Below are 12,151 nucleotides of genomic sequence, written 5' to 3' on the forward strand. Positions count from 1 at the left end.
AACTCATTCTCTTCCTGAATTTTAAGTCTTTGACAGTGAACCAGCAACACTTCTCACCTCACACACGGCTCTGCTGTGTGTCCTGGGAAATGTTGACTTCTTTCTGTCTGTGAAGCTTCTGTGGCTTCCTTGGCAACGGGAGGCAGGTCTGAGGGAGGGAAGAGACCTGGGTGGCTCAATTTTGGAAAATTAGTTGGTAGGCCAAGTGATTGTATTTTGAGAAATCTCTCCTAAACTGAGGTGTTGATGTGTCCTTGAGAAGAATATTCTGGCATGCTGTGTAAGGATGCACTCTGTTTTGTTTCTTAGGAGGAATGAAAGCACTTTTTGCACAGTAACATCTCCCACTCTTCTCATGGACACCGACATAGCCCGGTTCTCTCACTGGGAACACCCTGTGAGTGAAACCCCACCATGGTGAACTGGTAAAGGACAGATTTCAGCATTAGAAGTTAATTACATTTGGCTTTATTTCTGTTTTCTTTGGGGATCAAATGTTTCGTTCTCTCTTATAATGACTTGGGTGGGCTTTTTTTTTTTTAAATGTGATTCAAACTTGAGATCGACAACAGAAGTTAAGAACTCAAAACTAGTGTGCTCTGTCCTCCCTTGGTCACTGTTCTCGAATGTTGGATGGAATTCCCAAGTGATCCATAGTCTCGTGACTTTTAGAAGTGGGAATGACGCTTGGGGTGGTGAGAAATCATGTGATTGTGGTGGTGTGTCCTGAAAAGGCTTTCACCATTTCAGCAAGCTAGGCCTCATCAGAACCGTTCTTAGCATCAGGCTGTGTGGGTATTTGGGTGAGAGGATGGCCAACTGTGGAGCAGAACCCTTTGAGATTGGGGCTTTCACATTCCCTGGGATGACACCAGTAGGAAGCTTGGCATTCAGTGATAGAATGTTGTAGTGTTTTGGCAGTTACCAGTTGGGGGTGTTTAAGTGGAGTTGCAAGACTATAAACACCAAGAACTTAGGGAAACTTAGAAGAGTATTTTGGCCTAAAGCCATTAACACAGTGCCAGCTAGAGAGTAAGCTTTCCATAAATGGTGTATCTCCCTGGGTAAGGGGTAGAACATATTACTTCATTTTGAAATGCTCTGACTTTACTTGCAAGAAATATGGTACTGTCTACCCCAGCTAAACCTGTTTGTTAAGTATTGCCAAAGATTCACTGCTCTAAAATTAAAGTCAGTATTTTAGTAGGTAGTTCCCAACTTATAGCCTGCTTAAAAGTATTGATTCCATGGATCTGTTCCCTGCTTAGTTACCTTGGGATTGACTTAGATATATTAGGATGTCACAGTGTTTAAAACTAGGGCAGTCTGTGGATGTGGAAAGTTTGGGGATTTTATCTGGCTGATCTGAGTGTCTGTTTACACTTGTTTTAAAAGACTGGTTGGGCTAAAGTAATTTCATTCATGCCTTATGGAGTAGGAACTCGGTTGGAGTCCCTATCATAGTTCGTTCATCGTGCTGAGGGATTGATTTTGCTTCGAGAATCCTGGCACTGCCCCACAGCCCTCGGTGGTCATGTGGTTCATCCCAAAGGGAAAGCAGGATACCTGACTTTTGTCCAAGAGTCGTCCTCGCAGTCTCATCTTTCACAACAGCCAGACAAGCACAGCCTTGATAGAACTGTGGGGTGTGGTCATCTGGCAGCTTGACCCAGCTATCCTTGGACACAGCCAGAGAATCCCGCCTGTGGGTCACGACCTGTCAGCGTGGGACAGCACTATGGAGGGCAACTGTGTTTCAGGACAGTTTCCTAGGAAGTAGCAGTCTGTCCACTGTGCAGTGGTGACAGGATAGGTGGCTTTGATTGCTGTGGTTGAATAGTGACTTTTTTTTTAATCAATAGTCAAGACAAGGAACATTGGTCTGAATTTTGTCACTTAACCCATGAGGATTGATTTGAACATTGTGAATTTTATGGCTGCCATGTTGTTCCTACTTGAGTTGGCTGTCACCAAGCTTATTGTTAAATTGAGCCACTCCGATTCTTTTCTTAAATAAAGCAAGAGTTAAATAAAACAGGGTCTGGTGGCTCAGTGGCTCATGTCTATAATCCTAGCTGCTCAGAAGGAGGATCTAGGCTAGCCTGGGCAAACTTCCTGAGATCTTAGAAAAGTTTATGAGATTCCCAGCTCAACCAGTAAAAGCTGGGGTTGGTGGCATGCATGTGTCATCCTAGCTACATGGGAAGCATAAATAAGAGGACGGAGGTCCAGGCTACCCCAAGCATAATTTTTAAAATACCTAAAACAAAAAGGGCTGGAGGCATGGCTTAAGTGGTAGAGTGCCTAAGCATCAGGGCCTGAGTTCAAATCCTAAAAAAATTTAAAAATGATTGATGAATTTCCTTTAACATTCTTAAAACCATTTAAAAATTTCCTGTGTCCCAGATCCCTTCATCTGTCGGTCCATCTATCTATTCTATCAGTTTTGATTTGAGAGCTGATAGGAATACTAAAAACCAAATCCTTTTGTTGCTATTCCATGTAAAATAAATGTTAAGTGTTACCAGAAAGTCACTGCAGCTATCTGGACTCTTGTTTCCAGCTACAGAAGACACAGGATGCAGTGAAAATGAAAGTAAAGATTATTAGGAAAAGAATACACTTTCAGTAGACTGAAAACCACCTCTAGGGTGACTCAAAAGTCATCTCTGGGGGGAGAACAACAATACTAGCCTTTGGGGTTTGAATATTTGTTGAGATTATCCCTGGGAAATTTCTACCTGTAGTCCAGCTGATAGGGCTGAGGTCATGGGTAAGCAAAGGTGTCACAGGCTAGGGTGGGTTTACAGAATTACAATGTACAAATGATTATTGGCTCCACCTGACCCCTAGGGTATGGTTTATAGGCCTGGATCTTTGTTTTGTTAAAAGATCTGTTGTTTAGGAACTGTTGACCCACCTCAGTCTTAACTAAAGCCTTTCATTAATCTTTAGGTGGGCAGGGAGCCTCAACAAGCATCTTGTGACATCCCATGACTTTGGTGGGCTGTTTTGATTCTCTATGAGTTGGGAAGTTTTAATTATAATTTCTTCTCTCAGAGACCTTGTGATCACTTCCTCCTATCCTTGAAGAGCTCGGTTCAAGGCTAACTGTGACCTATCATTGAAGGTTTTGACCAAAGACTTGCCCCACCTACCCTACCATGTACCTTAGGTGTTCAGAGAAAAGAAAAACTTTCTGATTCTCATTAATTCACTAATTGCAGAACTTTTCTTGGACACTTAAAAAAAAAAGTAAGAATTAACCTACTTATGGACAATTTTATAGCTTATAGTGCTTTTTGTTGAGTCTCTGAATTTCTTTCTTAAAACAAGGTAAATATATTACATCCTCATTTTTCCTGATGTTTTTCAGAATGGGTAATTTACCTGCCCAAGGTCCTATGATTTAGTAAGTAATACAGCCTGGTAATTGAGTCTGGGTATTTTGAGGGCAAATACAATATCCTTTTTTCTATACTCTTTGTTTCTTAGAACTTATAAGAACTAAAAAACAACTGAGTGTCCCCTTAACAGTGTTTTTGAAGGTGAAAAAAGAAAGTTCTGGCTTAGCAGACTTTTTAAGGAAAATCCATGCTCACAGTATTTCCGACCCTGTCAGTTTCATCTTTAATCATAGTACAGGAGTGGAGCATTGGGACTTTTCAGGTATTTGACACCTGAGATGAGTTTTGGTAATATCTTCCTCACCCTAGCCCATGCGTCCCTGTGAAGACTGCTCATTTGATACCTAGTGCAGAAATTGACTCTTTGAGCTGAGGGTAAATGAGATTGAAAAGTTTGGTGTCTTCAGCATGACCAGAGTTGTTTGTGTGTGGGAAGAACACAAGGACAAGACAGACTGGATGGGAATGGGGGGATGGGACTGGAGGTGTGGCTTAAGTGGTAGAGTACTTGCTTTGCAAGCCTGAAGCCCTGAGTTCAAACCCTAGTTCCATTAAAAACCAAACTGTTATCTTAACAGAGTGTGAGCAGGCTGGATGAAATTGCTGGGTTTGTGAGTGTGGCCTATGTGGGATTGTGTGTATGTGTGTGTGTGTGTGTGTGTGAGAGAGAGAGAGAGAGAGAGAGAGAGAGAGAGAGAGAGAGAGAGAGAATTGTGGCAGACTGAGTATGCCCCATCTTCTAGCTGGGTGAATTAATGCTCGTATTTCATTCAATTTAAAAGGGTTCTGCTTGAATGAAGTAGGTCTATAACAGTGGTCCTGCCTAGGGTTTATAAATGTTACACAATAGCAGCTAGACTAGCTAACACTTAACGGAACTGATCAGGGGGTAGGCACGTAGCAAATTGTCTAACATAGATGGTCTCCTTATGCTTATAGCAGTCTAAGGGTTTAGCAGCCATTATTATCCCCAGTTTTAGAGGGGTAGACTAATATTAGCTTGCCCCCTAGTCATCCTGCAAGTAAAGATTTGACTTGCAAATCCAATATTTGACCTAATCCATGCAGCAGATTCTAGGCTTGGGGTGGTGGAGTATCTGTCCAGCAAGTGTGAGGCCCTGAGTTTAAACCCCAGTACTGAGGGAAAAAAAAAAGATTCCAAGCTCAAACTACTACACCTTTGGTGTGTTGCTGCTTCCCGATGAACTTGAAATCTGTGTAGCTCTTGAAGAAAATCCAGAATATCGATGGTTCTCGAGGGACCCTGGCATACATTCACAAGGCCATGGTGGCATCTGTCCTCTCCAAGCAAAACAAGTACTTTTTATTGGCACATTCTTGCAAAGGATCAAATATGGCCTCTGCATTAGTCCACCTTAAGGATTAATTCTACAACCAGGGTCCTGGTAAATTATTTTCTACCCAAATCAGAAAATAAAAATGACACCAAATTCACTCCGTATCACATACATTTATATATAGATATAAATAAAGCCCTTTTACCTTCCTCCTTATCTGGTTCTTTTTGTTCAGGGCCTGGAAGAATGTAGATAGACAAAATTTTAATTCTGGAGGAGTAGTTTTCTCAAGCATAAAAATCTGCACCATCAGCCTCTGTGATGCAGGTGGAAGGACAGCCACTGGCAGGTCCCCTCCTGCCAGTGAGAATACAGCCCTGCAAATTATTGGCAGCTGGTACTGTCAATTTCAATATAAATGGCTGTTGCTTATTAATTTCTGCCAGTTCCTAAGCAATTCAGGAACTGCTTTGGAAATGTGGAAATTTATGGAGAGCAGTTGGTGAAGGAGGATGCCTGGGAAAAGGGACGGAACAGAATAGTGATGGTGCTGTGAAAGAAAGGGCACGTTTTGTGGGGTAATGTGGGGTGCCGGAGAAGACCCACTCCTTCCCTGCAAGCATGGGTCACTAGCTTCATGGGTCAGCAGCAACTTTCCAAGACAAGGAAGAACTGAAACTTCGCTTCTTGTTCTGTATAGATGTGTATATGTATTTACCTACTGTCTCTCTGTGGTTCCTTTCTACCAAGTAGGCAGGCGATTGTTCTGTCCCTATCCCTGCTGCAAGTGTTTGTCACTCAGGTTTGTCGGAACCACTAGCAGTGGGTGGCAGCAGTGGGCAGCTCACAGAGGAATGCCCAGTTGGAAAGTAATCAAATAAGCCACTCAACAAACCCTTCGGGACTTTTGCCTCTGTTAGTGTTTGTAATCTCACTTCAAAAGACAAGCTTAAAAGAAAAAAAAGACCTTTAACCCTGCTTGTTCCTGGAGCTGTCCATGTCATTGTTAAATAAGTTTGCATATTTTCCCTAAGTTCTTTCCTGTGCATACTTCTCAAGAAGTGATTCTGAATCTGATGTTTACTATCTTAAGAGAAAGTGTATAGATTTTTTTTTTCTTTTGACTGTCTTTAGCCTTTTTTCAACTCTTTTTATTCACACAGCTCATTGAGGTTCCTTGTTTCCTTCCCTTTCTTTGCTGAGATCCTTTGAAGATTTACAGAGGACAATGGAAACCACCCTGTATCAATCTGTTTCTGTTATTCAATGCCCCAGTTCTACTGGGACTCAGTAAAATGATAAAGTGGCTTAGTTTGCAGGGCTATTTATAATCCTCAGTGTAAATATGATGGTATTTATTTATCTGTCTAATTAAGCCTGTCATTCTATACTTGTGTCCTTTGGTTTGGGGACATTGAACTTCATACAAAGTTGATGTTAGGAGAATTGGTAAAAATATCCATTTCCTTTCCGTTTTTCTGTCCCCTCTCATCCTTTCCCCTCCAGGTTTTTGGCTCATTCTCCCAGACTCAGGTGAGATCCTGATGGCTACCCCGCAGGCAGGTGCTGACACACTCCCCCAGTCCTGACGCTGACGACATCACCAACTTCAGTCTCTAAATGCCACAGTGCCCTTGGGGCCACTTGGGCTGGGGACCACTGTTGCCTTTTAAGGTAGGTTTGCTCACACAGACTTGAGCCCCTGGGTGTCTGCATGAATGAATGGAACTGCTTCAAAGGTGGTGGGACAAAAAAGTTTTACTACAGTTGAAATTGCTATGTTGTATGGAGCTTGTGGGAAAAAGACTTTTGAGTCACTTCCTTGGATTAAGGTTACACCCATCTAACAATTTAAAAGCCTTAGTGTTAAAATAAAACAAAACAAAAGAAGAGGTAGGTACCTATGAAATCCTTCCTCCCCTGTGAATTGCCTTTGGCATCTTTTCTCCTTGGTTGTCATCATCTTTATGTTAGATTATGTTTGAGAAAGGCAAAGCTGGTTTCCAAATTCCACCTCAAAACAAAGATAAATTTGGTTTCTGCTTTGGATAATCTTTAAAAGGCAAAAACAAACACAGTCAAAATAATAATCTTTTCTAAATCAAAGATCATCTTTTATTTATTGCAAAGCTGTCTTGTTTAGTCTCTTGGGTTAGGGGTATTTGGCTATGACTTGGTAAAACTCTTGATGACTTGTAACGATTTAGCAGAAACTTTCAGAAACTTCTCAGTTTAATCTTAGCTCCTTTTCTCCCACCGTCTTCGAATGCAGCATCCAGTAGGGAGAAAACAGGCTTGAAACCAAGACCTCCCACTAGAATCTAATTTTAAATTTGCAATCTGTTGTCTTGTGATTTTTGCTTCAAATTTAACTTTGAAATAAATACAGTTCATCTTTTCCCCTGCAGTTTTGGAGGTCTGTTTTCATGTCATGGAAGGGTAATCATTTCATTTATTTTAAATAAGTTTTTAAATATCTCAGGGGAGTGAAAAGCAATATCATTTATAATTATAACTTATGTACGTCGTTAAATGCCTTCTTGTTGAATTTTATACTGTCCTTACCAGCAACAGAAAAACCTTCCAAGTCAGCTTTCGACTTGAGTATGACATGAATTTGATCCTGTGACCTTCTGGAGTTGAAGTGTCCTTGTGTTAAGGCCATCTTAATGATGAACTGTACCACTCAAGAATAAAACTTCTGTAAATCTAGGTGACAAATGTGATGGCAAGTAAGGCCTGGCCTCTGCCTTGAGAAGTCTGTAATGACATGGGAAGGGGGTACCTGGAAATAAATAACCCTGCCACAGATAGGATGGGAGGTGGCGAAGGACCATTGGAATTTAAAGAGAAAGTGGCCGACTCCAAGTAGATAATATATTCTTTATCTTAGGTGAATTCCCCAAGCCATCTGTTTGAAATTTGGATTTTGTTGTAGGTGTTCGTCTAGTGCCACATCCTCACTCTCTTCAGTGGGAAAAAAAAATTCAGTGACTTAAAACTTGCTAACATGTTTTATTTATTTTTCTTACAAAAGTGAGTTATGAATTACATGTATAGTATAGCAACTTTGGAAAAAAGACTTGTGTAAATGAAAATGACCCATGATCGCTCTACTTAGAAAAGATGCTTTTAAAATTCTTTCACAGAGTTATCACGTATATGAAGTATGTACTCATTCATATTTAGGGAAATTTTTTTCCTTTTTGTGGTGCTGGGATTTGAACTCAGGGCCTACACCTTGAGCCACTCCACCAGCCTCTTTTGTGATGGGTTTTTTTGGGGGATAGGTTCTTGAGAACTGTTTACCCAGACTCAGTCCCCCATCGTCCTGATCTCTGCCTCCTGAGTAGGTAGGATTACAGGTGTGGCAGTACTGAGGTTTGAACTCAGGGCCTCATGCTGGTTAGGCAGGTGCTCTACCACTTGAGCCACTCTGCCAGCCCTTATTTAGGGAAATTTTAACCTGCTCTAGATCTGTGTTTTGGATATACGTTGCACATTCAAGTTTTTACTTGTTGAGAAAAGAGGACTTTTGCCCCAGGGATGTTTGATTTTTTTTTTTTGTATGTGTGTGTGTACTCAGGGCCTGTGCTTGCTAGTTTGATGCTCTACCACTTGAGCCACACCTCCAGCCATTTTTTACATTGGTTATGGGTTTCACGTTTATGCCTGGACCAACCTGGACCACAATCCCCTTATTTATGCTTCCTGCCTAGCTGGGATAACAGGTGTGTTTCACCTGTTATTATTTATTAGTCATGTACTTTTTGACCAAACTTGCTTGGACTCTTGATCCTCCTGATAATCACCTCCAAAGTAGTTAGGATTATAGGTATGATCACCACATCAGGCCCAGAAATGTCTTCATGGTGGGACCAGCCTTTTTTATTATTTATTCCTGACCAGGGCAAGCCCTGGCCAGGTGACCCGCAGACTGGCCTTTCGTCGTGGGGAGCTCCTCTGTTCAGTGTGATGGAGCACTGCCAGGGGCACTGCTGAAACCTTGTTGTCACTAGGACTTAGATACCCTAAGCTACAGAAACATCACCATAACCTCCTTAGTCCTCAAGGGGGTATAGTTTTTTCCAGATTCTCTTCTATCCTTTCTTTTTCTCCCTCTCAATAGCCCGTGGTTGTTGGAATATTTTTCTTTTTTCTCTCTCAGGACCTTGATCATTACGTGGCTTTCTGTTAACTGGAATGTTTTCTCAGGCAGTACTGAGAAAATAGAACATTAGTGTGATTCAACAGTGTGGTACATGTGTGATCTCTTGAATCATACAGAACTTACCTTTCTTTTTTGCAATATAAATGATAGCTCATGCTTTTCCAAGCTTGAAGTCCTTGTAGGAGAGCTCATATATTACCAATCACCTTTCATAAGAAATGCCCTCTTGTGTCAAAGGAGGCTTTTATATGTGACCCAAACTTTTATGTATTACTTTTTTAAGAAACATACTGTTCTGTCTCTCTTGTCACCTGTCATCACTGGTGTTCGTAATCATCCTGCCTCAGCTTTGCAAGCAGCTAAGTTTTCATTTATTTCAAAAGTCTTTACCTTTACTCAAGGAGCACAGTGATAATGGTGACTTTATAAGTCTTTGTGTCAGTCTGCTGCTAGAAGCAGCGCTTGCCACAAGAACGTGTGACAGCCTTGTAAACAGACACTGCTAGAAGCCTCTCCAACCAAACACGAAGGAATTACTGATTAAATCCAGCAATGAATTCTCTTGTTTTCATTGGACTTCTAGAATTTCATCCTCTTCCTTCAAGGCTTTTTCCTTAATTTAGGTTTTTAGCATTTATCAGTTTTGAGAATGAAAACATAAATATGTAAGCTTATAGAAAAATCGAGCAACACAGAATGTGTTTATGTAAGTTTATAGAGAAATTGAGCAACACAGAATGTGTTCTGCATATGAAAGTCACCTGTAATCTCAGTACTAAAGTGCCTAAGAGAAGTCCTTGTGTGGTAATTCCAATATATAGGCCACCTTGGGGTTGGCAAGTATTGATTGTCATTACCCTTGGGAATTGATTAAATTTTCCTGGTTCTTTGGAATGCTTCATGGATATTTTGAATATTGTATTGTGAGACACCAGATCTTGTTAAGAGTCACCTAGAGAATATTGAACTTGTTGTTACCCTTATTTTTGTAAGAACAAAATTGCAACTCTAGCTCATTTTTGGTTGGTGAGGACTTTTATGTCAGTACCTTCTTCAAAGCCTTTGCTATGCTGCTTTGGGTGTGTGGCACTCCTGTAGCCCCCAGGGTCAGGCTGAAGTTCGGGTTGCTCAGTGTCAAGCCTGTTCCGTCCTGCTTTGTGTCAGCACCAGACAGGTGCATTTGACTAGTGAGTCTGGGACCTGTTGTGTCTGTGCACAGCATTAGCAGATTTTTAAAACTCAGTTTTCTTTTCTCCAAGATTCCCACTCACTTGCTGACTTGCAGGGATATTCTGGGTTCTTCTAGGCAGAACAAGAGGGTCTGTTTTGAGGTTTTGCTGCCTTACTTGATGCTCAACCTTGGGGCAAGCCTGGGAGGAAAATTCGAATGATAAAATCAAGGAAGGCAGTGCACCCTCATAGGCCTGGCTTTTCAAGTTTCAGCTCTCTTCCTCAATCTGTCTGCTTTTGTTTACTTGTTTCTCTAGAGTTTTTAGTTGTAATTAGTGGAGATGAGATAGACAGTAGTGATTTCTTCCATCTTGCTGGCACACACACACATCAGCAATTCATTCTGTTCACTATTTAAGACAAAAGCTCTATCTCTAGGTAATAAAGTCTACCTTTCTATTTGATCTCACTTTGGACTCTTGGCTTTGTATTTCATGATAACATTTTACTAGATGGTACCCAATAAATGCTTATTTTTTAATTGTCTAATTCATTGTTAACATATTATTCAGAATGTTTTAGGTACTTTTCAGCTAAAAAAAAAAAAAAAGGAGGGATAGGGAGAGGAATCCAAATACACTTCTTCTGGAAGAATCCTTACTTTTAAATGAAAGTTTCATTGAACCAGAATATTTCAGTTAAGACTTGGCTTATTTGTTTTGCATTTTTTATTTCAAAATAATTATAGATTCACAGGAAGTCTTACACAGGAAGTGTAACCATTACCCAGTTTTCCCCTTACAGTTGCGTCTTACACAGTTAGAGTAAAATAACAAAGCTTAGACTTTGATATTGTTTCAAAGTGTAGGTATAGTTGTATATCATCTCATCACATAGGCTAATAAATCTTATCAGCAGACCTTGAGAAATGGCTTCCTCACAACATGTGTATATGAAATGACTTCACTAATGTTTGTTCGTATTGGTAATGTCCCTTAGGATAGCTTTCAATTCCTTCACTGTGTTTTTAATTTTATGGAACTTAACGGCCCTCAATTGCTCATCAAAGACTTCAGCTCACCACTTTACCAGATCATGGTGTTGGCAAGAGTAGAGATGTCTCACTCATTTTATTGCCCTGACCCCAGGCCTAGGAGCTTCCCTGCGATCTCTCGACCTTTGACACTGTGCCACTTTGGGACATCACCCCTGCTACTGTGTCCTTGGTCTCATCTGCCCTGGATCACCTTGAGTTCTGCTAGTTTTGTTGACTGAGGGGAGATTAGGCCTTTCAACTTGACCTTGAACCCGAGCAGCTCCCAAAGGAGGAAGAAGATAGAAACTGAAGGCAGGGATTAAGTGAACTGAGACTGGAGCAAACTCCTAGTCCTTTCCCTAGGTAACTGTGGGTGGGGAGCACCGTGCAGCACAAGCTGGATCCCTCAACCCAGGGGTTCAAAGTGAGGGACTACACAGGTCTGCAGATGGAAGAGACCCAGAGAGCACAGAGCTCATCGGAAGCCAGTGTGAAAACTGATGTGTGTCGTGCTGTACACATTGTGGTGATAGTCTTATCTGTATTTTATTGTGGTTGAGTGGGTTTTGTCATTCATTCATTCAGCACTTTTTTTATTGAGCACTTACTATCTTTTAGTCTTGTTCTAGTCTCTGAGGACAGTAATGGTTTCCTTCCTTACAAGGTAAATAAGGTCTTCCAGGAAGACCTCCCTCTGGGTTTAGATCTGAATGAACTTGGTGGAATGAGTGAGACAGATGCCAAGAAAGAGGAGAGCTCCAGGCAGAGGCAAGCACATGAGCGAAGGGAATCCTGAAGATAGAACACTGAAAAGGAAGAAAAGCAAAGTCAAACTTGAGATTTAAATATTGGGAGCTGTTCTTACACTAAAATTTTGCTCACTACCTCCAATTACCCCCTGAAAGTGACAGCTATCTGGGACTACTAGCAACCTACCTAAGTATCATCTAAAAATGAGAGGTTAATGAATTCAAAGCTAGCTTAAGGTCTGGCGAGGTTGAGTTTTCCTTATCCAAAATACTTGGGACCAATTGCTTGTTTTGGATTTCAGATTTTGGAATATTTGCAC

The 12,151-nt window shown here is 41.1% G+C and overlaps 1 protein-coding gene and 1 non-coding gene across 15 annotated transcripts in view; one reads left to right on the forward strand and one right to left on the reverse strand.

The window, feature by feature from the left end:
* The window catches only part of Tiam1 (TIAM Rac1 associated GEF 1), a 357,705-nt gene that overhangs the window by 215,253 nt on the left and 130,301 nt on the right, over nt 1-12,151 (forward strand). For 4 of the 14 annotated variants that reach the window (XM_074072830.1, XM_074072832.1, XM_074072831.1 and 1 more), the window contains one exon: nt 6,212-6,379. The exons of the other annotated variants lie outside the window; for them this stretch is intronic. Coding sequence is in view for 3 of the 4 variants with exons in the window: in XM_074072832.1 (XP_073928933.1) it covers nt 6,326-6,379 (54 nt within the window). In the remaining variant the exon portion in view is untranslated. The remainder of the gene's footprint in view (nt 1-6,211; nt 6,380-12,151) is intronic. 14 annotated transcript variants of the gene reach the window in all.
* Trnav-aac (transfer RNA valine (anticodon AAC)) lies at nt 8,074-8,146 on the reverse strand. Its single transcript has one exon. It is a non-coding gene; the product is annotated as a tRNA-Val (tRNA).

The sequence above is a fragment of the Castor canadensis genome, chromosome 5 (genome assembly GCF_047511655.1).
Source record: "Castor canadensis chromosome 5, mCasCan1.hap1v2, whole genome shotgun sequence".
Classification (NCBI taxonomy): Eukaryota; Metazoa; Chordata; class Mammalia; order Rodentia; family Castoridae; genus Castor; species Castor canadensis.